Here is a 27,613-nt window from a genome sequence, read left to right on the forward strand (position 1 = left end):
TCTTTATAATTGCAGTGTTAACATCAGTTCTCAAAGCTGTGTGTTGCTTTTATAATTCAGAGTAGAATTCATATATAAACGTCCGTTTTTAATTGCTCTTAAGAATCCGTCCATCCGGTCTGGCAGATTTATATAGTCCAGCTCTCCAGAAAACAAACGAAGGGATGAAAATACCCCGGACATTATATACAAATGACTGGACTGGGAGCAAGCAGCTGTGTACCAAATGGCACCCTATTTTCTAGATGAGCCCTGGTCAAATTGTAGTGCACTATTTAGGTATTAGGGTGGCGTTTGTGACGCAGCCAGTGGAACTGTCACTGATGGTAACAGTCTGAGGCAGGAGGCTGTAATAAGCGTCGTCTACAGAGCTGGGAGAACAGAGAGACAGGGGAGAGAGACGGGAGCATGCTGGGTCATTATATACCATCAGCGTCATCTAGACACTGTCTGGATTGTGTGTGTGTGTGTGTGTGTGTGTGTGTGTGTGTGTGTGTGTGTGTGTGTGTGTGTGTGTGTGTGTGTGTGTGTGTGAGTGAAAGTAACATGACAAGACATTATTTTCTTGGGTTGCAGCTCTACAGTCACCGACACAGTCTGTCTAAGAGTCAAAGAACTTCATTTTTAACTTCAGTACTTCACATGAAGCCAATTTCTAACCTGACATGATGTATCCACACAACTTTCCTAAGGCAAAATACTTCCAAGAAGTAATGTGATGGATCACTGAGTTGGAGTTACGGGATTGATTCCCAATTGGTCAACAGACCTCTCTTGGTTACTTCAGCACACATTGCTTCCTCTTAACCACATCCAAGGAAATGCCATCGGTTACACGTTAGTTCCCAGCAGCTAAAATCCATACCAATCTGATAGACGGTTAAAGTATTAATAGTCCTGTATTCCCATGACAAATCCCTACTCTGATCTCTGATCCCACAGGAGAATGGCATGCAGAGTCACAGTGACTGGGGGAGGGGGGTCCAGAGAAGCTGCTCTGTCATTATCATAACACAGGATTTACGTCTCCCAGACAACCCTGTGTGGTGACCCCTAAAGCTGAGGTCACCCACCGCCGCAACCAGCCATGACGGTCAATAAGCACGGTGCAGGGTTCCTCACTGACTAGCCGTCTGTCTGTCCTGTACTTAAAAATCATTGGGATTTCCTAAAAAGCTTACTTTAGACTTACACTGATTACATGGAGTAATTTTGAGTACATAGGAGCTTGGTTTTGACCCGCAGGGCTATGTAAACATTATATCACAATGAAGAGATCTGTTAAAGAGAAGAAAAAAGACTGTCACATCTGTCTGCATGATGAGATCATCTCATGGCAGTAACACTCAGCTCAAAAACACATTGATTACAATTCCCATCCACCCAGCCACCCACCCGGCCATCCACCCACCCACCCACCCACCCACCCGGCCATCCACCCACCCGGCCATCCACCCATCCGCCCACCCGGCCATCCACCCACCCGGCCATCCCTACAATTGTTTCTGGTTTCAGAGCTGTGTTGTGTCGTGTGATTGGATTTCAGCTGATTAAAACACCTCCAAGACTATAAGGAGGGATCAACGCTTTACAGATGAACTGGTGTAAAGGGGAGGGCAGCCCCCAAAACATAGTCCTGTCTCCCCTCAGAGAACGTCTTCCAGCCTTCCCCTGTCCACTAGAATGCCAAGCACTAGAGGAGGTGGCATCCTTTAGCTGCTGTCTACAACTCTCCACAGTCCCCTTTCCAACAGGCCATTATGGAAGCCATTCACAGCTAACATGAGGGCTGTGTCATTCCTCTCTCCTTCTCTCCCTCCCTGGGATTCTGTGGACCCTTGGGGGGGGTACAGAGGAGGGGAGGGAGGAGGGGGAGCCGGTACAGAGGAGGGGGAGGGGAGCCGGTACAGAGGAGGGGGGGAGCCGGTACAGAGGAGGGGGGAGCCGGTACAGAGGAGGGAGGGGAGCCGGTACAGAGGAGGGGGAGCCGGTACAGAGGAGGGGGGAGCCGGTACAGAGGAGGGGGGAGCCGGTACAGAGGAGGAGGGAGCCGGTACAGAGGAGGGAGGGAGCCGGTACAGAGCAGGGGGAGCCGGTACAGAGGAGGTGGGAGCCGGTACAGAGGAGGGGGGAGCCGGTACAGAGGAGGTGGGGAGCCGGTACAGAGGAGGGGGAGCCGGTACAGAGGAGGGAGGGGAGCCGGTACAGAGGAGGGGGAGCCGGTACAGAGGAGGAGGGAGCCGGTACAGAGGAGGGGGGAGCCGGTACAGAGGAGGAGGGGAGCCGGTACAGAGGAGGGAGGGAGCCGGTACAGAGGAGGGGGAGCCGGTACAGAGGAGGAGGGAGCCGGTACAGAGGAGGGAGGGAGCCGGTACAGAGGAGGGGGGAGCCGGTACAGAGGAGGGGGAGCCGGTACAGAGGAGGAGGGAGCCGGTACAGAGGAGGGGGGGGCCGGTACAGAGGAGGGGGAGCCGGTACAGAGGAGGAGGGAGCCGGTACAGAGGAGGGGGGAGCCGGTACAGAGGAGGAGGGAGCCGGTACAGAGGAGGGAGGGAGCCGGTACAGAGGAGGGGGGAGCCGGTACAGAGGAGGGAGGGAGCCGGTACAGAGGAGGGGGGCGGTACAGAGGAGGAGGGAGCGGTACAGAGGAGGGGGAGCCGGTACAGAGGAGGGAGGGGAGCCGGTACAGAGGAGGGGGAGCCGGTACAGAGGAGGGGGAGCCGGTACAGAGGAGGAGGGAGCCGGTACAGAGGAGGGAGGGAGCCGGTACAGAGGAGGGGGGGAGCCGGTACAGAGGAGGGAGGGAGGGAGCCGGTACAGAGGAGGGGGAGCCGGTACAGAGGAGGGGGGAGCCGGTACAGAGGAGGGAGGGGGGGAGCCGGTACAGAGGAGGGAGGGGGAGCCGGTACAGAGGAGGGGGAGCTGGTACAGAGGAGGAGGGAGCCGGTACAGAGGAGGGGGAGCCGGTACAGAGGAGGGGGAGCCGGTACAGAGGAGGAGGGAGCCGGTACAGAGGAGGGAGGGAGCCGGTACAGAGGAGGAGGGAGCCGGTACAGAGGAGGGGGGAGCCGGTACAGAGGAGGGAGGGAGCCGGTACAGAGGAGGGGGAGCCGGTACAGAGGAGGGGGGAGCCGGTACAGAGGAGGGGGGAGCCGGTACAGAGGAGGAGGGAGCCGGTACAGAGGAGGGAGGGGAGCCGGTACAGAGGAGGGGGGAGCCGGTACAGAGGAGGGAGGGGGAGCCGGTACAGAGGAGGGGGGAGCCGGTACAGAGGAGGGGGAGCCGGTACAGAGGAGGGGGGGGGAGCCGGTACAGAGGAGGGGGAGCCGGTACAGAGGAGGGGGGAGCCGGTACAGAGGAGGAGGGGAGCCGGTACAGAGGAGGGGGAGCCGGTACAGAGGAGGAGGGAGCCGGTACAGAGGAGGGAGGGAGCCGGTACAGAGCAGGAGGGAGCCGGTACAGAGGAGGGGGAGCCGGTACAGAGGAGGGAGGGGAGCCGGTACAGAGGAGGAGGGAGCCGGTACAGAGGAGGGGGGGGAGCCGGTACAGAGGAGGGGGGGGAGCCGGTACAGAGGAGGGGGGAGGGAGCCGGTACAGAGGAGGGGGAGGGGAGCCGGTACAGAGGAGGGGGAGGGGAGCCGGTACAGAGGAGGGGGAGGGGAGCCGGTACAGAGGAGGGGGGGGGAGCCGGTACAGAGGAGGGGGAGGGGGAGCCGGTACAGAGCAGGGAGGGGAGCCGGTACAGAGGATGGGAGGGGAGCCGGTACAGAGGAGGGAGGGGAGCCGGTACAGAGGAGGGAGGGGAGCGGTACAGAGGAGGGAGGGGGAGCCGGTACAGAGGAGGGGGGAGCCGGTACAGAGGAGGGAGGGAGCCGGTACAGAGGAGGGGGGAGCCGGTACAGAGGAGGGGGGAGCCGGTACAGAGGAGGGGGGGAGCCGGTACAGAGGAGGGGGGAGCCGGTACAGAGGAGGGGGGGAGCCGGTACAGAGGAGGGGGAGCCGGTACAGAGGAGGGGGGGAGCCGGTACAGAGTTGGAGGGAGCCGGTACAGAGGAGGGGGGAGCCGGTACAGAGGAGGGGGAGCCGGTACAGAGGAGGAGGGGAGCCGGTACAGAGGAGGAGGAGCGGTACAGAGGAGGAGGGGAGCCGGTACAGAGGAGGGGGGAGCCGGTACAGAGGAGGGGGGAGCCGGTACAGAGGAGGGAGGGGAGCCGGTACAGAGGAGGGAGGGGAGCCGGTACAGAGGAGGGAGGGGAGCCGGTACAGAGGAGGGGGAGCGGTACAGAGGAGGGAGGGGAGCCGGTACAGAGGAGGGAGGGAGGGGAGCCGGTACAGAGGAGGAGGGGAGCCGGTACAGAGGAGGGGGAGCCGGTAGAGAGGAGGGGGGGAGCCGGTACAGAGGAGGGAGGGAGCCGGTACAGAGGAGGGAGGGGAGCCGGTAGAGAGGAGGGGGGGGGGGAGCCGGTACAGAGGAGGAGGGAGCCGGTACAGAGGAGGGGGGGGAGCCGGTACAGAGGAGGGAGGAGCCGAGGAGGGGAAGTCAGTGAGTGACAGTGGGAGATGGGGCCTGTCTGTGTGTTGAAGACATGACAGAGAGAGCCTTGCTGACACTGAGGACAACTGGAGGACTGAGTTTATGTTTTAGGTAAAATGCTCAGTGACAGGAAATAACTTAGATTAACAACTCAGCCAGCCTTGAAGAAATGTGATTCGGAAGAGAACCTAACACAAAAGCTCTATGGTATTTGGAGTATTTCAGGATTGCTCTTCCTGCAGAATGATTTCACCAGTGTGGGGGTTAGCCTACCTATACTGGCTTTATTGGTTGACTGAGGAATTCCTACACTTAAGGTCAGAAAAGGCTGTCTGGATGAATCACAGAACCGTCTGAGGAAGCATGGAATGCAGACAGGTTTGCCCTCTACTTCTCTCAGCACAGTAGACCCACCATCTCCCCCTACTGGTGACCTTCACAGAACCCCTCACTGAGCCTCTGGGTTTGTCCCCTAGGGTGCCATGGGCCCTGGTCAAAAGTAGTGCACTACTGTATATAGGACATAGGGTGCAGTTTGGGACAGTCAGAAAGCCTTCCTCTTTTTCCATCTATAGCAGTAGCATCATGTGACCGTGGCCACGGCTCCATCTAAACCAGACAGAGCTCATGACTGCTTCTATTTTACCAGGCCGGAGAGGAGAGTAAACAACCCAATCTGAGGAGAGAGAAAATAGAAAATGAAAGGTCCTCAGTTAATAAGAGATGAGATAAAGAGATGTGGGGTGGCGGAGGCGGGGGGAACCTAGGGCGATTATACAGAGGAGAGGCAGTAAGCACAGGACTAGCCTGGTCCCAGATCTGTTTGTGTAGTCAGCACCAACAGATCTGGGAACAGGTTAGCACAGGAAGGCCATGCCTCGTCACACAGCCACTGATGATGAGGAGTAACAGCACTCAAATGTCCTCTCTGCACTCAGGAAGGCCTTCCTCATTCTCAGTGCTTGGTAATAGTAATACAATATGTTTACCAAATCAGCACACGGGCTAGACCAGCACATTAGGGGACCTATTGTAAACATCTCAATTACAACAAATAAAATGTGTGCTGTATGTGAATACAGGCCTGGATTCTGTAGTGGAGTGAAGCGCTCGTTCCTGGCAACCAGACTAGCAACAGTAAAAGTCAGATAACAGATCTACATCATTATTATCAGTTATTAATCACATTCAGAGTTTTGACAGTTGAACCCTTGTAAAAACCTGACCATATCATAGCTAGACGCTCCTCCCAGTGTCAGAGTCCTAGTTCAACAGCTATGGCAGACATCTGAATGGTGGAAGTCATTGCCAAACTGCGGAGGCGAATGTTTCCCCAATCTCAACATGGTAAACGATATGCTGCTTACTGGGGTTGGCTGGGTGACTATAGGGAATGGAGAATACCTGGCGGTGGTGTTAAACTCTCTGCCCCCAGGGGGAGGTGGATGAGGACGTGGAGTCCTCCTCCCTAGTGATCAAACATGAGCTTTATGATCGACTGAGACCATAAAGAACAAACCACACAGACAGACAGGCCTAGTGTATGTGAGACTGACTGCAACCCAGAGGAATGAGAGACACAGAGAGAGATAGAACAAGAAAGAACAAGAAAGAACTAGAGAGGGTGGAAAAGAGGAGAGGAAGAGAGGAACGGCAGGTAGAAGAAGACAGAATAACAGTAATTGGCAGTGACATCCAGAAGGGAAGAGGATGGAGGGGGGAGGGGCTGGACCAAGGCGTTTTAAGATGGAGGACACTTACGCTGGTGACTCGGCGGTAGATCTGTGCAGCGTTCTGGCACTCGGAGTAGGGGGTACTCTGAGGTGGCCATCTCCAGCATGCACATCCCAAAGGCATACACATCCACTGACTCGTCATACTTCTCCTCATACATCTCAGGGGCCATGAACTCTGGGGTACCTTGAAACGGATCAAAACGGAACGGGTTCAGAACTCTCTGTGCCTCACACTGCTGTGTCTCCTCCGGCCCAACTCACCCAGGAGGGCCAGAGGGGAGAGGAGGAAAGAACGAAGCCACGGGACAGGCCGCCGACGTACCCCCTGCGAGGAGAGAGAGAAGAGAGAGCGGAGAGGGGGGAATGGTGGGAGCAAAATAAAGAAAGAAAATAAATAAAAAGAGAAGGGGGAAGCTGGCTTCAGTTTAGTCGGAATTGAAACAAGCACAAGTTTTTCTCTGTAAGGCCTTTTATTGGGGCTGAGAGAGAGAAGGGGGACAGGTGCACAGAACATGCTGATTGGCCCTTGTGCTGATACTTTATAATCAAGCAATTGGGAGCAGTCTGGTCAGAGAAGACTCAAACAGGAGAGGGGTTGAGAGGACGACAGGTTGTTAGCCAGACAGACAGGTAAATGTAAGGTCAATCCCCTCCCCATTCAGACTGATTGGATAGCTTTGTAACAGGTGAGTCTGAAATAGCCAATCGAGGGCCTTTATTACTACATTTGTCCTACTGGTGCGGTTATCAACGTAGCTATGGAACTAACTTGTATCAAAACCTCACATTCCACAGAGAAACAGGACACGTCTTAGTGTCACGTACCTGTTAGTTGACCTGTTGGAAGCAAAGGTTAGAGTAGGTTGGTTAGGACTGAGATAAGCCTATCCCATAGCTAGTGACTGAACTAAACAGCTCTGTTCCGTGCACCTTGTGACACTGGTATGAAGCAAAGGTCTTACACAGAAGAACTAGTATTTAGAATTTGGGAAATGTTTATTCAATGTTTATTTTCACTTACCAGAACCACTTACTGTGACTGCAGTACATATGATATTATTATCCAGTACTGCAGAATGAGGGAGAGCCTACATGTTTTAAATACTCAAGAGCATAGATAGACAAAAAAGAAAACAGGTTGATTAAGGGGAAAAAGCTAGATGAGCAGATAGAGATGGCCGTATCAGGTGATCTTAACACGCTGAGGGGGAGAACACAAAACCCAGGAGGAAAACGTTTTAGAGAGAGAGATATTACAAATGGCCCCCTATTCCCTACACAGAGCCCTATGGGAGCCCTATGGGCCCTGTTCAAAAGTAGTGCACTATATAGTGAACAGGGGGGCCATTTCAGGCACATTCATCATCATTGACAGCATGTGTATCTTAGACTTTAAATCAGTCTTAAAGTAAACAAACCACAGGTCTCCACCCAAACCCAAAGAGAAAATATGTTTTTTACCCACAAAAGAGGAAAACTCCACATTTATTGTCAACATTTGTGTGATTTCACGATGTGGCTAAAGACCTGCTGTCATTAGGGCAATTTACAAGCTCCAACACACCACAGTTTATGGAAAGTTAGAGTGCTTTCACCTGCTTAATATGCATTTCAAATGAGCTTTTTCTGGTGTAACTGATAGTTTTCAGATGGGGAAGAGAGACCAAAAGGTGTTTTCCCCTTGTTAAAACAGGGAACTGGCTGGCGCCGGGGTGGCTCCCCAGTTTCACCCCGAGACCAGTCAAACACAACCAGCCCTGGAGGAAACTGGAGGCCCACGGAGTACTGCGGTCAGGGAGAGCCAGGCGCTGAAAACCTGTGGTCGGCTCACGACAAACAGTGGTTGGAATCTTAAACACTTTTAAAAAAACAAGTCAGGAGTGAATTTAAAATATATTTGACTTTTATCCAGTCCTTCCAACCCCGCCCTAACCCGTCCACCCGAAACCCTCACATTCCATTCCAGAAGGTGTCAATTTAAAACCGAAATATATATTGTTAATATATTTTAAATTCAACCAACTGTGGGGAGGTCGGAAGGGATCTGGCTTTGACACGGGTATTGGAGTGGAAGGTGAAAGGTCAAAAGGTCAGTAAATCAGCCTATGGGGTCATACCTATGACACTCTTGGCGAAGGAGGCCCGTTTGAGCGTAGCCAATCCCAGGTCTCCTATCTTGCCGGAGCCAGTGGGGCCGGTGATGAAGATGTTGTCACACTTCAGGTCCCTGTGAATGATGGGAGGGGCCCGGGTGTGGAGGAAGTGGAGCCCCTTCAGGATCTGACGACACCAGCTACGCAGAACCTTGATCTTCATCACCTTGAACCGCTTCAGATACCTAGAACACAATAACAACAAACCGTGATGAGACGGTGGGACGTTTCTAACCAGTGTTGTTTTGATATAGCTGATGAACCATTATCTCCAGCACCTTGAACCTCTTCAGATACTGTACCTACAACACATTTTAAATATTCATTTAGCCAGTAAAAGTTGTCATTATAAAGCGTTGAGAACAAATGAGCTTTTACAATAACAAAACAAGCAGTGGTGAGATGAGGTGTAACACATTTCTATCAAGAGTTGTTTAGATATAGGTGATTAATGATTATCAAAGTAACCCATCACTGATGATGAGTGATCACTGGTTTCATGTACAGCAACAGTCAAAAGTTTGGACACACTCATTCAAGGGTTTTTCTTTATTTTTACTAATTTCTACATTGTAGAATAAGAAAGATATCAAAACTATGAAATAAAATATATGGAATCATGTAGTAACCAAAAAAGTATTACACAAATCAAAAAACATTTTATATTTGAGATTCTTCAAGGTAGCCAGCCTTCGCATTCTCTCAACCACAAAGACACAGCGGTTGGAACCAAAAATCTCAAATTCGGACTCAAACCAAAGGACTTTAGTAGTGATTTCTTTGCAGCAATTCGACCATGAAGGCCTGATTTACGCAGTCTCCTGCTTCCTGTGAAGCAATTATTTGGGCTGCAATTTCTGAGGTTGGTAACTCTAATGAACTTATCCTCTGCAGCCGAGGTAACTCTGGGTCTTCCTGTGGCGGTCCTCATGAGAGACAGTTTCATCATAGCGCTTGATGGTTTTTACGACTGCACTTGAAGAAACTTTGAAAGTTCTTGAGATTTTCCAGATTGACTGACCTTCCAGGACATTTCTGGGGGTAATGGCCCTAGCCCTCACCCTCCGATCCAACAGGTCCCAGACGTGCTCAATGGGATTGAGATCCGGGCTCTTCGCTGGCCATGGCAGAACACTGACATTCCTGTCTTGCAGGAAATGACAAACAGAACGAGCAGTATGGCTGGTGGCATTGTCATGCTGGAGGGTCATGTCAGGATGAGCCTGCAGGAAGGGTACCACATGAGGGAGGAGGTCTTCCTTGTAACGCACAGCGTTGAGATTGCCTGCAATGATAACAAGCTCAGTCCGATGATGCTCTGACACCGCCCCAGACCATGACGGACCCTCCACCTCCAAATCGATCCCGCTCCAGAGTACAGGCCTCGGTGTAACGCTCATTCCTTCGACGATAAACTCCAATCCGACTATCACCCCTGGTGAGACAAAACCGCGACTCATCAGTGAAGAGCACTTTTTACCAGTCCTCTCTGGTCCAGCGAAGGTGGGTTTGTGCCCGTTGATGCCTGGTGAGGACCTGCCTTACAACAGGCCTACAAGCCCTCAATCCAGCCTCTCTCAGCCTACTGAGGACAGTCTGAGCACTGATGGAGGGATTGTGCGTTCCCGGTGTAACTCAGGCAGTTGTTGTTGCCATCCTGTACCTGTCCCGCAGGTGTGATGTTCGGATGTACCGATCCTGTGCAGGTGTTGTTACACGTGGTCTGCCACTGTGAGGACGATTAGCTGTCCGTCCTGTCTCCCTGTAGCGCTGTCTTAGGCATCTGACAGTACGGACATTGCAATTTATTGCCCTGGCCACATCTGCAGTCTTCATGCCTCCTTGCAGCATGTCTAAGGCATGTTCACACATGAGCAGGGACCCTGGGCATCTTTCTTTTGGTGTGTTTCCCAGAGTCAGTAGAAAGGCCTCTTTAGTGTCCTAAGTTTTAATAACTGTGACCTTAATTGCCTACCGTCTGTAAGCTGTTAGTGTCTTAGCGACCGTTCCACAGGTGCATGTTCATTAATTGTTTATGGTTCATTGAACAAGCATGGGAAACAGTGTTTAAAACCTTTACAATGAAGATATGTGAAGTTATTTGGATTTTTACAAATTATCTTTGAAAGAGAGGGTATTGAAAAATTGGCGTTTTTTGTTGTTGCTGAGATATAGATAGATAGATAGATATTTATATATATATATATATATATATATAAATAACACATACATAATATAACATACATATAACACATACATAATATAACATACATAATATTTTCCACATACTTTATACTATATCTGGTTTTAGTTGTTTAATTTTACACTGAAAACGTCCATCCAGAAATGTATTTCTAAAAACCCTGTTTGGACTTAGCAGGCCCGAACAAACACTTAGGCGGCCCGCCCAAGGATTTAAATGGCAGACAAATCCCTGGTGTGTATAAGTGCACCTGTGTTTAGACTACATGTGTGTATCTGGATCAGTACCCTGAGTGTTACAGTGCCTGACCTCGGTGTCTTGTCTTTCGGCACTGGGCTCAGGCTCCCATGTTGAACCCCCCCCATGGCTGTGTGGGTGTTGATGATAACCACGTGGACCAGACCACCAGATCAACCAGCCTGGCACCAGATCAACCAGCCTGCCACCCTACCCAGCCATGTGCCAGGCTCTCTGGCACTGGTCCTCCTGAGAGTATGGCACAGCTCTTGGTACAGTAGTGTGACTAACAGCCAGGCAGGCCCAGACAGGGGACTTAGTTGTTTGTGTCTCCCTGGTCTTGGCCCAGGCCTGTACGGCTGCTAGGAGAGAGGGCTGTATTAAAGATGCTGCCAACGAAACCAAGTCCTGGGGCAATATACTGTACCACATGGAGACGAACATCCACACAATCCTCACATGGGACTTTTCCTTCCATCAGTTCATCTTTTTCTTCCATCAGCTTTAAAGATTGTTTCTGTTTTTCCACACATTTAATTCATACCCATATACAAGTCTTACTTCCATAACAGAGACAGTCTTACAGGAAGTGGATAATCTAGGCCATGACAATATTACAAGCAGTGGATAATGTAGGCCATGAGTGTTACAGGAAGTGGATAATCTAGGCCGTGACGGTGTTACAGTAAGTGGATAATCTAGGCCGTGACAGTGTTACAGGAAGTGGATAATCTAGGCCGTGACGGTGTTACAGGAAGTGGATAATCTAGGCCGTGACAGTGTTACAGGAAGTGGATAATCTAGGCCGTGACAGTGTTACAGGAAGTGGATAATCTAGGCCGTGACGGTGTTACAGGAAGTGGATAATCTAGGCCGTGACGGTGTTACAGGAAGTGGATAATCTAGGCCGTGACGGTGTTACAGGAAGTGGATAATCTAGGCCGTGACAGTGTTACAGGAAGTGGATAATCTAGGCCGTGACGGTGTTACAGGAAGTGGATAATCTAGGCCGTGACGGTGTTACAGGAAGTGGATAATCTAGGCCGTGACAGTGTTACAGGAAGTGGATAATCTAGGCCGTGACAGTGTTACAGGAAGTGGATAATCTAGGCCGTGACAGTGTTACAGGAAGTGGATAATCTGGGCCGTGACGGTGTTACAGGAAGTGGATAATCTAGGCCGTGACAGTGTTACAGGAAGTGGATAATCTAGGCCGTGACGGTGTTACAGGAAGTGGATAATCTAGGCCGTGACGGTGTTACAGGAAGTGGATAATCTAGGCCGTGACAGTGTTACAGGAAGTGGATAATCTAGGCCGTGACGGTGTTACAGGAAGTGGATAATCTAGGCCGTGACAGTGTTACCGTCCCCGTAGTGAAGGTACAGTAGTTTGGGACACAGCACACTGACTCTTCCACAGGAGGGAGCTGCTGGTCTGGTCCAGAGTCCTGAGCTGCACTGTCTGTCCTGTTGTGGGCCCAGACAGACTAGCACCACATGGTCAGTACAGGTACCACACCACAGCAGATTGGACAGGCAGCCACACTGACACCCTCTCTTTGTCTTTGAATGCCTGTCTGTCGCTCTCTCTTGTTCTCTCTCCCTCTTTACTGTCTGTCTCACTCTCTCCCCTCCCCCTCACTTTGTCTGTCTCTCTCACTCTACCTCAGTCTCCCCCCTCCCCCTCACTTTGTCTGTCTGTCTGTCTGTCTTCTCGCTCTACCTCAGTCTCCCTCCCCTCTATATCAAGAATGTGAGGAATCTGCAGCAGAAGCAGCTGGCAGGTGGGCAGCTCTCCCAGCTCTACCACAATGCATCAGTCCCATGGAAGGTGGGGTGGTGGGCGGCACGCAGTCCATTGCCCATTTCTACTGTAGCTGTCTGCTCTACATTCAGGTGTTATTGTTACCACAAATAACACTGGGCCAGACCCAACCCTGACTGGCCTGCTGCCCCCTGTCCTGTCCGCTTCTGTTCTCTCTACATTGTCAGGGGTTTTGTCATGTGTGTCTGTGTCTGTCTCTAGTGTGCCAGAGTGAGTGTAGACTAGCTAGCAGCAGGGAGGTAGGGAGATGGACATGCGTCCTGGGCATGGTGAGACAACACAACAGCATCCTGTTAAGAGGTACCACTCTGATCTCAGGGCTCACACACAGCTGTGAAGTGCTTATTATGGAACACTCAGAAAGCCCTATTTGACTAGCAGATGTGCCTACGCATAATATGAAGGTTATGGAACAAGGAAAAGGTTTAGTAGAAGGACAAATAACACTAAGACATTTCCTTTGACATTTCCATATCTCCGTTGGTGGCAGAGAACAACAGTAGGGAGGATGAGACGGCAGAGGTTGACGACTGGAGAGGTAGACGTTCACCAAAATGTTTAGTGTGTGTGTGTATATAAAAGCGTACGAGCTTGTCAGTACTACTCACGTTTTGAGGGTGCCTGATGTCATAAGCTCTGTGACCAGCACGATGCACTTGGAGTTCTTTCCTTTGGAGGGAGACTCCCAGGAGTCGTAGAAGCGTACAATGTTATGGTGCTGCAGACCCTTCAACATCTCAGCCTCCTCCTTGAACCTCTGACGCTCCGTCTTAGACAGCTTACGATCCTGTAGGAGAGAGCAGAAGAAACATTCCAGTTACAGTTGTCTTGACACATAATGCTTTACAATAACCCAGCCTAAAGTATACGACAGGACCCAATCAATCAATAAACCAATCGCTCAATCAATCAAGTGTTCATAAAGTCCTTTTTACATCAGCAGTTGTCACAAAGACAGTGTTTCACAGTAACCCTGCCTAGTCAAGCCATGAAGCACACAGGAAGAACTGAGAAAACAAAAACAGACTAGCTAGCGAACCCACATACTTCTCAGTTGTCCTATTTTAACAGCCTGGGTCCCTCTAACTTAATGGGAATACCAGTTCAGTGCTGGCCTGCACCATAAACCATATATACATCGGACATTGCGGTCAGGGAAACACTAACAAACATTGTTGTACATTTAAAAAGGGTGAGTTTGAGGGGTTTGACTTGTTTCATGGAGATTCCATGTTTGTGGTTTAGAAATATTTTAGTGGCTGAGAGGGTTGGTGCTGTTAAAGGGATACTTGGGGATTTCGGCAATGAGGCCCTTTAACAACTTCCCCAGAATCAGATGAACTAGTTGATACCATTTTATGTCTGTGTCCAGTATGAAGGAAGTTAGTAGTTTCGCGAGCCAATGCTAACAAGTGTTAGTACAATGACAAAGTCTATGGGTATCTGCTAGCCCGCGAGTTAGCAATTGCGCTAACGCTAGTTAGCAATTTCCTTCAAACCGCACGCAGACACATAAAAATGGTATCCACGAGTTCATCTGACTCTGGGGGACACCCCAAAGTATCCCTTTTAAGGTCAGAGTTCATCATTGCATAGTAAAACCACAAGTCTCCCTATAAATGGTCTGTAAATGAGCTTTGTGTTAAATCACAGACTGGATTCACATAAAAGCAAGACAGAGGGGAGAAAGAAAAAGGTTAGGTTAGGGAGGTGGAGGGGGAGGGGGGATGGGTGTTAGAAGGCCAGTGGAGAATCCCCCCGTGTGGCCCTGCCCTATAGAGGTGAGTCACCCACAGTCACCTCCCACTGGCCAGATCGGCTTGGCACAACATTGCGTCATCTCTTTTCTTTTCCACATACACAGGCAGGCAGAGAGAGCGATAGAGAGATATAGGGTGGGAGGAGGCCCTATCGGTCCACAAACCTAGTCATTAATCATCCTCATTCCTTCCTGGTCAGACGGATTATATCAAAAGCAGACAGGGTTCAGCCTTCAGTTTCACAAAAAAGGTCAGAGACATTTATTTGTTTCATTATGACCTTATTTTCCAGCCCAGAAAAACCAAAAGTCTACTTCCGTTGAGGATATTATAGCTTTAATCCACTGATGGGGGTTAGGATGGGGTTGCTCTGAAATCTGCACCTGGGGCATTACATGAGGATGGATTAGAACAATGCCTGGTGAAAGCACTAAAGCAATTGTATTTCCGGGGATTTTAGTTTTGGCATTAGCAGTGATTTTGTCCTTTTAGCGGGCAGAGGCAGGCATTACTAGCCTGGGTCTCTAGAGAATCTGTCAGCATCACAGTCACCTCTACAGAAGAAGAAACTAAGTGTATCTGTGTCAGTATCTGTCTGTGTGCGTCTTTCACCTGTGCAGCCATAAAGCCCACGTCAGTTCCAGCCACATAAATCCATCTAACACCAGCAGGAGGACCCTCGATGTCACCAAAGCACAGATGCAAGTCATTAAGCCAAGCCATTATCAGGTTCTGTGTATGGAAACACAGCAGGGAAGGTGGGTCTGAGAACACACTCAGCCAGGATGAGGCCATTAGACATTAAGCAGCAGCTAACGAGGATCAGGGGTCCCAGGGCCATATACACATTAGCTTCGGAAAGATGGAGTTGGAAATATATTTTCCACCTGCATACTATCCATATTGTTAAAGGGACATTTCAAAACTGATCAGCTTCATATTCATCATCTCCAGCACCACCCCAACATCAATCTGAAAATGGCACGTTTCTTTGTTTTGTAGTAAAAAAGATGGAAGATGCAAATGCCTCATAATTGGTAAAAAAAAGAAAATCACACGATGATGTAATTAGAAACACTTATCTTCCCCTGTCTGTTTAACTACAAAACATAGAAACACACCATTTTCACTAGGGATGCACGATATATCGGTGAACATATCGGTATCGGCCGATGTCTAGTTTAACAGCGATGTGCAAAACTGATGTAAAGCTGACGTGCATACCTATATAATGTATGTACATGACGAATGACGCCACGTAAAATGTTGCGCTACACGTGAAACACAGCATTCCTAACCTAGCCCACTGTCTGCTGTGGGGAGCAGTCAACAAGTCCAGCAGTCATTTGAAAGAGTAAGACAATTTCAGCGAGACATCTCAAAGGCAAAATACATTAAAGCCAAGATAAAGGAATTCATTGCCCTTGACAATCAACCGTTCTCTGTTGTGGGTGATGTTGGCTTTCGCCGACTGGTGGAGCACCGGTACACACTACCAAGTGTGCCAATTTCAGACGTTGCCCTACAGGAGTTACACAGTAAAGGCGTCACTGCTATTAGCTTCACGACATACTATGGAACAACGTTTGGGTCAAAGCTGGACAAGAACGATACAGTAGCACTGTCAAAGCTGGACAAGAAAGTCTGCAAACAAGCAAACACCGGCCACGAACGATGTGTTTACAATACCGCGTTGGTAATAAAGCATCATTTGTTTGACCGCAACTTCTGGGGTAGCTAGCTTTAGCTTGGTACCTAGCTAGCACCAATACAACCAGCCTGAAAACAATGACCAAAAGAAACTGCAGTCATTTTCATTATTCTTAGCAATGATTTAGGAATCCTTTAAGTATTAGCTAAGTTGCCACTTGTTGTTGTTCACCTATTGAAATTGAACTTCAGTTCATGAAAATAAATAGCGAGCCAGCTACTTAACCCTATTGCCCAAAGCTAACGTTATAAGCAGCCAGCTAGCTTCATCTGGCTAGTGAGGCTCGACCTGACCGGGTTGTGTTGTGAAGCTAGCCACAATAAGGATTAGGCACAAGAGTGGAATCTGCGGTTTTCCTTCAAAATAAGGATGTGATACAGCCTGGATTCGAACCAGGGACTGTAGTGACGCCTCTTGCACTGAGATGCAGTGCCTTAGACCGTTGTGTCCATGTGTGTGTGTTAACTATTTAACTGTAGTAGAATGCCTAAAAGGCTCTAAAATTGTAAATATCGGTTATCATTATCGTTTTTTTCCCTAGCAAGACATTTTTGGAAATCGGTATCGGCCGAAAATGTCATATCGGTGCATCACTCATTTTCACATATGTTGATGTTGGGGTGGTGCTGGAGATGGACATGGGGTGGTGCTGGCTTCTGTGCCATTATTGCTGAATTCCAAATTAAACATGGAACAAAAACATTACAAAAACCAGCAAGAAATGTACCATCCAGGCTTGTCATGTTCGTCTCTGCCACCTCTGTACTGTATGCCTCGTCTTCTTCCACCACGGTGGCTAACCACAAAAGACACATTTAGTGCACTGCTGCTTAGAATACAACACAGGTGTTTGTTTGTGCGTTGCAAACCACGACATGTGACCTGAATGTGGACTAGATTAAGCGCATGGGCAAAATAGCTCAGAATGCATTAACTCTTTAATGACATCACTAACACATGCAGAATGGTTAGCTATAGGAGTGCGTCATCGGCCGGGTCACTGGCCTCTCCCGTGTTAAATTCAACAGAGAGAGAGAGACTTAGTGGTAGCAAACCAGTTCTTCCCTGCTCGCCAAGTCACAAGGTGTACTACTTCAGGTTTGACCAGTGACCACAAGGGCTAAGTTGAACAACATAAGACCACAGCACACAGAGCAGCAAGTCAGACAGGTTCCTTCCTTCAACAAGGAAAGGAAACATGGAGCCAAACGGTGGTGCTCTACATGATTCCAAGATAAATCCTACTTGCCTGGTCCCAGAACTGTTTTGTGCTGTCTTGCCAACTCATGTGGTCATTGGCTAATGGCTATAGGCCCTGCAGTCCAAACAGATCTGGAGCAGGATAAATCCTGTGGTTCTCTGTGGCACGTGGAGCTCAGCGTGGAAGCTCTTTCATCTGTGTAATACACACCAACAGCCAGGCAGGTCAGGCTTCAGCTGGACTGTTACACCTTCAGCTGCCCTCCACATCACCCCTGACCCTGCACTCAGCCAGATGCTCTCTCAGTCAAACAATCAGACGCTTATCCCCTGGACCCGGTTCATTTTCCACATTCAAAGTTTGTGTTGCAATCGCAAAACCCTGGCTCTCCTCCCACTCATCCTCACGTCTTGCTATCTGTACTTTGTCCTCCTCCTCTTTCCTTCCTCCTCCTCCACATAGAACGTTTGCGTTCCAAACCCCTGGCTATCCTCCTACTCCCTCCTCCTGGTCTGGGCATGGAGATAAACAAGCAGTTGGCCAGGCTCTCCATCCAGAAAACATGCCCTCTCCAGCTCAGAGGGAGCCAGATACAACAGAGGACCTGATCCCTGCCTCACCACTGGCTCAGACTAACAGCTAAACTCACCCCCTCGTACATACTGAATCAACCTCCAATGAAAACAAGCCCTCCAGTGTGTACGTATGTGTGTGTGTATGGAGAGGCGGATCAGCCAAATCCAAAATGCTTTGTATTTCTCTCTCTCCTTTCTCTCCTCTTTCTCTGTAGAAAATGATCCAATGTTATTCCCAGTTCTTAGGGACATCTCCAAGCCAATCATCAGTCCTTAGGGATGTCACCAAGCCAAGCATCAGTCCTTAGGGATGTCACCAAGCCAAGCATCAGTGCAGTAATCTGGGCCCAGTTGTTTTCAGTTAGTGTGTGTGTGTGTGTGTGTGTGTGTGTGTGTGTGTGTGTGTGTGTGTGGAATGTGCATGCTCGTGTGTGTGTGGAATGTGCATGCTCGTGTGTGTGCCAGGATATGAGAACAGAGGGGTGTGTGGTATTACTGGCTAGAGCCAGAGCTGGGCATTGATAAATTCCTTTTCCATTTCCACATATCAAATATTAATACAGATGGGGAAATGGCTGGAAGGCTGGGATCAGAGTGCCTAGTCACCATTTCCAAGGATTTGTGGTGGTCAGAATTACTGGCAGGGCAGGCAGTGCGTGGTGCTGTATGGACCATATAAATATAATTAGTAGAATGGTCAAAGCCTAGAAATATAATTAGTAGAATGGTCAAAGCCTAGAAATATAATTAGTTGAATGGTCAACGCCTAGAAATAGAATTAGTAGAATGGTCAACGCCTAGAAATAGAATTAGTAGAATGGTGAGAGCCTCTCCAGACCACGGATATTTGACTGGAATAGGAATGTCTGTTGTACTAAGTCCATTTCTATGGCTATGTACAGTACGCCCACTCCCAGTCAAGGTTATGGTGGCCGCATAGGGAGAAAGCACTCTCAGAAGGCAATGGGTTAATGGGTTCAACCAAGAAACATTGTTCAATCAATTCAGAGCACTATATCCATTATATGACTGACAGTGAGATGACAGATTGAGGCGAAAACAGGACGGGTGAGGCCATCAAAGCTCACCCACCAGACCGGTCACATAGAGTCTTATCAAACGAAACAATACGGGACAATAGTAGAATAGACAAGAGCAAAGCAGTCACTGTTATACGAGTCACTCGGATGACAAATCCCTTGGTGACTTGTAGTTATGCACACAAAGATATGTAACAGTCAAATGAAAGCAGAGCTGCAGTGAGTGACTTAGTATTCTGGCAGCAGGTTTCCAACGCCACTGGAAAGATCAAAGACACACTGATAAGGAGACCATATCAGGCTCACGGAGCATGTGCGTGTGTGCGTGTCTTTTGAACCAGTATCTGAAAGAGCACTAGCACTCATCCCCATTCTCTAACAATAGCACAGCACCTAAGGAAGGTGGCTAGCTAGCTTAGGCTACAGGCAGCTACTCAGCGTACAGTACACGATCTGTAACACCCATACCTGAGCACCACTTGGACCCTAAAGATGACCGAGTGCTGGTGTACATAAACCTGGAGCCACCCAGACCACTGTGAGATGACCCAGTCCTGGTGGACATAAACCTGGAGCCACCCAGACCACTGTGAGATGACCCACTCCTGGTGTACATAAACCTGGAGCCACCCAGATCACTGTGAGCAGACCCAGTCCTGGTGGACATAAACCTGGAGCCACCCAGATCACTGTGAGATGACCCAGTCCTGGTGTACATAAACCTGGAGCCACCCAGACCACTGTGAGATGACCCAGTCCTGGTGTACATAAACCTGGAGCCACCCAGATCACTGTGAGATGACCCAGTCCTGGTGGACATCGACCTAGGGCCACCCAGATCACTGTGAGATGACCCAATACTATTCTGCTTCAGATAAGTCTCAGAGGCTCTGACTAAACATGCACTAGAAGTGCACTAGAAAGGGAATATGACTAGGGTTGCAAAGGGTCGAAAATGTTCTGGTAAATTTCCAGAATTTTTCGTGAAATTTTCCATGGGAAATTAAGCCCGGGAAGTTAGGGAATTTTGCTTAAACGTATCAAAAAAATGTAGCTTATAACAGTGAACCTTTTTTGTGGGATACACATAAGGCAATTCTAGGTCTTGTGGCATATTTTGGTTAAACTATCCCCAATTCAATGGAACCACAGTGCATTCTTCCATCACATGTACAGCTGATTCTCAAGACACTAATGAGATGCTATTGAGCCCACACTACTACACTGTCTGAGCCAAGGACTACATTCTTTCTGGTAAGTTTTGACTACAATACTGGGTGGGGTGAATATATTTTATATGACATACATAATTTTTTTGTTAACTAGTAAATAGTAGCCTACAGCAAAGTGTGTTTAAATCATTTCTAACTTAACAATTTCTGCTAGTTAGTTTTTGATACCATGTGGGTTTTATCTTTCTTGAGCCTGCTAACTGAGGAGTGTTAATTCACCTGTTTCCATACATGTTTCATTTTAAAACATTTATCTGACAAAGGAGTTCTTTAATCTAACTGCTTAACTATTTATCTGTACATGGAATTGTATTTGGTTGTTTTTTACTCATTCTTTTCTCATCTATACAGGAAAATTCCACGGGCACTATCTCATGTGTGGAGTCATTTCACTGCAGCTAATGTAGATGGAAAATCTGTGTACATTTGCAAATACTGCGCCAAATCATATGTGAAGAATGCAACAAAGATGCAGAATCATCTGGCCAAGTGCATAAAGTTCCGTCAGCACTCACAACAAGCAACCTCTGACAAAAGTCCCTCTCATCATTTTCACCTCGAATAGAAGTAATCAGACACCTTATCGACAGCAACAGCTCATGGTCCTCCTGGAATCAGATGTTTTTTGACTCAATGGAGGAACACAGTCAGAGAAATGCTGATGAATGTCTTGCTCGAGCTGTGTATGCAACTGGTTCACCTCTGATGCTCACAGGCAATGTGTATTGGAAGAGATTTCTGAATGTTCTTCGCCCAGCATACACCCCTCCAACCAGACATGCTTTATCTACTCATTTGCTGGATGCAGAGTTCAACAGAGTTCAAGTGAAGGTCAAGCAAATCATAGAGAAAGCAGACTGTATTGCAGTCATCTCTGATAGGTGGTTAAATGTTCGTGGGCAAGGAATAATTAACTACATCATCTCCACCCCTCAACCAGTATTCTACAGGAGCACAGACACAAGGGACAACAGACACACCGGTCTCTACATTGCAGATGAGCTGATGGCAGTCATCAATGACCTTGGACCACAGAAGGTATTTGCACTGGTGACAGACAATGCTGCGAACATGAAGACTGCTTGGTCTAAAGTGGAGGAGTCCGACCCTCACATCACACCCATTGACTGTGCTGCTCATGCATTGAATCGGCTCTTCAAGGACATCATGGCACTGAAAACAATGGATACACTCTTCAAGAGAGCCAAGGAAATGGTTAGGTATGTGAAGGCTCATCAGCAATCTACCTCACCAAGCAAAGTGAGAAGAATAAGAGCACCACATTGAAGCTGCCCAGCAACACCCGTTGGGGTGGTGTCGTCATCATGTTTGACAGTCTCCTGGAGGGGAAGGAGTCTCTCCAAGAAATGGCCATATCACAGTCTGCCGATATGGACAGCCCCATCAAGAGGATCCTCCTGGATGATGTATTTTGGGAAAGAGTGGTAAGCAGCCTGAAACTCCTGAAACCTATAGCAGTAGCCATTGCACGGATTGAGGGAGACAATGCCATCCTGTCTGATGTTCAGACTCTGCTTGCAGATGTAAGAGAAGAAATCCGTACCGCCCTGCCCACTTCACTGTTGCTCCAAGCAGAGGAAACTGCAGTTCTGAAATACATCAAAAAGCGTGAAGACTTCTGCCTGAAGCCCATACACGCTGCAGCGTACATGTTGGACCCCAAGTATGCTGGTAAGAGAATCCTGTCTGGTGCAGAGATCAACAAGGCCTATGGTGTCATCACTACCGTGTCTCGCCACCTTGGCCTGGATGAGGGCAAGGTTCTTGGCAGTCTGGCGGAGTACACTTCCAAGCAAGGGCTTTGGATGGAGATGCAATATGGCAGTCATGCCAACATCTCATCAGCCACCTGATGGAAAGGACTTTGTGGATCTCAGGCTCTTTCCCCTGTTGCCTCCATCATCCTCCAAATCCCACCAACATCAGCCGCCTCAGAGCGCAACTGGTCCTTGTTTGGGAACACACACACCAAAGCACGCAACAGGCTGACCAATACAAGGGTTGAAAAATTGGTGGCCATCCGGGCAAATTTGAGGCTTTTGAGCCTGACAACGAGCCATCCTCAACAAGGTTGGAAAGTGACAGTGAAGATGAGGCCTCAGAGTCTGATGTTCAAGAGGTGGACATTGAGGAGGTCCAGGGAGAAGACATGGAAGCCTGAGAGGAAGACAACCAAAGCTTTAGTTTCTAGACTGTCATTTTACAGATGTATGTTGAAAACGTTTTTGGGAGATGCGATGAATCATTGGGGATCATTCAATATTCCCTTTCTTTTGTTGTTCAGTGAAATCATCCCATGTGAAGAGTCAACTCATTTAATTAAAGTTCAATTCATAACTAAATCGTTTTTTTTATTTCTATTGGAAGGATTTAATCATTTGAATTATGTCTACTTATGATAAGGTAAAAGGTTTATGTTTCTGTCTCCATATGATATGGTAAATATATCCAATACAAAAAACATCTACATTTAAATGGTATTAATAATAATTTGCATATATTCCCTGTTAATTCCCATATATTCCCACGGAAAGTTCCCACCTCTGAATATTCCCCAAAATGTGCAACCCTAAATAGGACATAAAGATAATGCACTAGAAAGAGAATAGGACTGTTGTGAGTGGGCTGATTTATGTGGACTGAATCAACTGAGTTGTATCTTTGCCAGGGGAAGATTCGTACCGTTCCGAGACATGCCGAAGGGTGGGTTAAGTTAAGAGCGATTACTCTGGACTGGCAGTGCAATGCAGTCTGGTCTCAGACTGAGTCCCAAATGGCACCCTATTACCTACATAGTGAGCCCGTAGGGCCCTGATCAAAATAAGCACACTACACTATGTAGGGAATAGGGTGCCATTTGGGCCTCAGTGTGGGAGAGCCTACTATCCAGGGTGTGAGGAGGAGAGTTCTCACGGATTAGAACAGACCTCACTCTAATCCAATGGAGTTTCTCCCAGCACACTAACAGATAGGTAGGGATGTGGGAACTGGCTGGCTGGCTGTGTGTGTGTATCTCTCTACTGTAGTACTACAGACAGTAACAGGCTGTGTGTATCTCTCTCTACTGTAGTACTACAGACAGTAACAGGCTGTGTGTATATCCACACACACACAGCCCAGAGCTGCCAGACAGACAGACGGCTATCATTAAGAGATAAAGGAAGCCTGGCTGGCTTAAAGGACTGACAGACTGTGCCTTGGAGAAGTAGCCCAAAATACTAGAGAATACAACATTTCACCTACTTCTATTTCTGAGAAGAGGTCGAACCAACCATCTCTGTACTTCTGCTTTCAGTTTAAAATGAGCCAAGATGAACCCCCCGAGATGAGAGCCACAATATATGGACAGTCCGTCAAGCTAACATCCCACTCGTCAACGTCGACAGTCCGTCAAGCTAACATCCCACTCGTCAACGTCGACACAGTCCGTCAAGCTAACATCCCACTTCGTCAACGTCGACACAGTCCGTCAAGCTAACATCCCACTCGTCAACGTCGACACAGTCCGTCAAGCTAACATCCCACTTCGTCAACGTCGAACAGTCCGTCAAGCTAACATCCCACTCGTCAACGTCGACACAGTCCGTCAAGCTAACATCCCACTCGTCAACGTCGACACAGTCCGTCAAGCTAACATCCCACTTCGTCAACGTCGACACAGTCCGTCAAGCTAACATCCCACTCGTCAAAGTCGACAGTCCGTCAAGCTAACATCCCACTCGTCAACGTCGACACAGTCCGTCAAGCTAACATCCCACTCGTCAACGTCGACACAGTCCGTCAAGCGAACCTCCCACTCGTCAACATCGACAGTCCGTCAAGCTAACATCCCTCTCGTCAACGTCGACAGTCCGTCAAGCTAACATCCCACTCGTCAACGTCGACACAGTCCGTCAAGCTAACATCCCACTCGTCAACGTCGACAGTCCGTCAAGCTAACATTCCACTCGTCAACGTCGACAGTCCGTCAAGCTAACATCCCACTCGTCAACGTCGACAGTCCGTCAAGCTAACATCCCACTCGTCAACGTCGACACAGTCCGTCAAGCTAACATCCCACTCGTCAACGTCGACACAGTCCGTCAAGCTAACATCCCACTCGTCAACGTCGACACAGTCCGTCAAGCTAACATCCCACTTGTCAAAGTCGACAGTCCGTCAAGCTAACATCCCACTCGTCAACGTCGACACAGTCCGTCAAGCGAACCTCCCACTCGTCAACATCGACAGTCCGTCAAGCTAACATCCCTCTCGTCAACGTCGACAGTCCGTCAAGCTAACATTCCACTCGTCAACGTCGACACAGTCCGTCAAGCTAACATCCCACTCGTCAACGTCGACAGTCCGTCAAGCTAACATTCCACTCGTCAACGTCGACAGTCCGTCAAGCTAACATCCCACTTCGTCAACGTCGACAGTCCGTCAAGCTAACATCCCACTTCGTCAACGTCGACACAGTCCGTCAAGCTAACATCCCACTTCGTCAACGTCGACACAGTCCGTCAAGCTAACATCCCACTTCGTCAACGTCGACACAGTCCGTCAAGCTAACATCCCACTCGTCAACGTCGACACAGTCCGTCAAGCTAACATCCCACTTCGTCAACGTCGACATCCGTCAAGCTAACATCCCACTCGTCAACGTCGACACAGTCCGTCAAGCTAACATCCCACTCGTCAACGTCGACACAGTCCGTCAGCGAACATCCCACTCGTCAACGTCGACAGTCCGTCAAGCTAACATCCCACTTCGTCAACGTCGACAGTCCGTCAAGCTAACATCCCACTCGTCAACGTCGACACAGTCCGTCAAGCTAACATCCCACTTCGTCAACGTCGACAGTCCGTCAAACTAACAATACAATCTTCAACGTCGACAGTCCGTCAAGCTAACATCCCACTCGTCAACGTCGACAGTCCGTCAAGCTAACATCCCACTCGTCAACGTCGACAGTCCGTCAAGCTAACATCCCACTCGTCAACGTCGACAGTCCGTCAAGCTAACATCCCACTCGTCAACGTCTGAAGGAAACCAAACTCCCCATATAGGGCAAATGATCTCTAGAGACATAGTGTATGAGAGGGGAGCGCAGCAGGAGAGGAGGTTAGTGTGTGTGTCTGCCTGCCTCTACACAGGGGAACTTCCCCAAACAGTCGACGCTACTTACAGAGGCCCAGCTGGAACTAATACAGCAGCAAATGCAGAACTGACTGTATCCATTTAGCAGTAGGCCTATATAGAGAGGGCCTTGTGAAGAGCACAGCCACAGTACAGAGAGAGTTAGTTTCTGCCTGCTAGGCCTCTGTGGTAATGCCTTCACATCTGTGCAGGGCTGTGCGGACACACACACAGCCAGCTAAAGCTGCAGGGTAAAACCCCAGGCCTAGAGCTGGCAGGAGGCCATGGGTTTCCAGGAACAGACTATCCATCCAGTGTGTGTGACAATGCATTCTCTACAAACGTTCACACATTTTGAAAAGGTAAAATCCTGTCAATGAGCCCATATCTTCATCACAGGGAAGGGTTTATCCCGCCGGCACAGCAGAGGGTGCAGGCATTTGAATAGTGTGTGTGTGTTGAGAGACAGAGAGCCCACTAGGAATACCATTCACACCAGTGGCCCAACTAAGATTCATATTTCACAAAAATGCAAAAAGGGACACAAGTCTAAGTCTGATACATAGGGTTGTTTCTAAAAATACACAGAGAAACTCGCAAAAAGTGCAACACACACACACGTGAATCACTACATAAAATCTCCCACAGTTTGTGGACAGAGTGTTTCCTTTTCCACTCTCTGTTCCTGTTGAACCAAAACAAGAGGAACTGAACCTGTATTACTGTCTCTAGCTGACAACTACCTGTCTGTCAAAACCCCTCACCACTGTTAAATATGAATGTCACTCATGGTTGCCTTGACTACTTGATTTAGCCTAGAGTGTGAAGAAACAACCATGTTTGGAAGTTTTGAGTTTTAGTAGTCTCACACACACACACACATGAATGGGGCCTCAATGGAAACAGCCATGCCTCGAAGAGTGGAGTGGAGAATACTGCAGACAAATTAAGCAATCCTCAGAGGAAGCAGGCAATGACAGAAAGTCATGTTCCAAATTGCAACCTATTCCCTATATAGTGCACTACTTTAGACCAGAGCACTTTTCCCTATATAGTGCACTACTTGGCTTGGTTAAAAAATAAGTTTGTTTAAAAATAATCAAGATTTTTGGTTTCGATATTTTTTGTTAACATTAAATGCACTATGCATTATGTGGGTTGAATACATATATCTTGCATTACTCATCTCATATGTATTTACTGTTCTCTAAACTATCTACTGTAGCTCAGTCTGCGCCACTCTGACATTGCTCATCCATATATTTATATATTCCTAATTCCATTCCTTTACTTAGATTTGTGTGTATTACGTAGTTGTTGTGGAATTGTTAGATTACTTGTTAGATATTACTGCACTGTCAGAACTAGAAGCACAAGCATTTCAACACCTGCAAGAACATCTGCTAAATAAAATTGGATTTAATTAAATACGTTTTATTTGATGACTATTATTTAATTCCAAGTCACCACCTCTACAGAGCTCCAGTCTGACTAAACCACCTCTACAGAGCTCCAGTCTGACTAAACCACCTCTACAGAGCTCCAGTCTAACTAAACCAACTCTATAGAGCTCCAGTCTAACTAAACCACCTCTACAGAGCTCCAGTCTGACTAAACCACCTCTACAGAGCTCCAGTCTGACTAAACCACCTCTACAGAGCTCCAGTCTGACTAAACCACCTCTACAGAGCTCCAGTCTAACTAAACCATCTCTACAGAGCTCCAGTCTAACTAAACCATCTCTATAGAGCTCCAGTCTAACTAAACCATCTCTATAGAGCTCCAGTCTAACTAAACCATCTCTATAGAGCTCCAGTCTAACTAAACCACCTTTACAGAGCTCCAGTCTGACTAAACCACCTCTATAGAGCTCCAGTCTAACTAAACCATCTCTATAGAGCTCCAGTCTAACTAAACCATCTCTATAGAGCTCCAGTCTAACTAAACCACCTTTACAGAGCTCCAGTCTGACTAAACCACCTCTACAGAGCTCCAGTCTAACTAAACCATCTCTACAGAGCTCCAGTCTAACTAAACCATCTCTATAGAGCTCCAGTCTAACTAAACCACCTCTATAGAGCTCCAGTCTGACTAAACCACCTCTACAGAGCTCCAGTCTAACTAAACCATCTCTATAGAGCTCCAGTCTAACTAAACCATCTCTATAGAGCCGCTGTCTAACTAAATCACTATTAGTAGTTCAATGTAAATAAAGCAGGGTTTCCTGGGGACCCAAGAGGTGCACGTTTTGTTATTTCCCCTCACA

General features: G+C 48.3%; 1 protein-coding gene across 1 annotated transcript in view; it reads right to left on the minus strand.

Moving 5' to 3' along the window:
- LOC106595488 (serine/threonine-protein kinase WNK1) overlaps window positions 1-27,613 on the minus strand; it is a 163,052-nt gene that overhangs the window by 67,415 nt on the left and 68,024 nt on the right. Inside the window, 4 exon segments of the mRNA XM_045711886.1 lie at window positions 6,296-6,346; window positions 6,348-6,454; window positions 8,388-8,608; window positions 13,297-13,475. Of these exon segments, the coding sequence (XP_045567842.1) occupies window positions 6,296-6,346; window positions 6,348-6,454; window positions 8,388-8,608; window positions 13,297-13,475 (558 nt within the window).

Source organism: Salmo salar, unplaced genomic scaffold (assembly GCF_905237065.1).
Source record: "Salmo salar unplaced genomic scaffold, Ssal_v3.1, whole genome shotgun sequence".
NCBI lineage: Eukaryota > Metazoa > Chordata > Actinopteri > Salmoniformes > Salmonidae > Salmo > Salmo salar.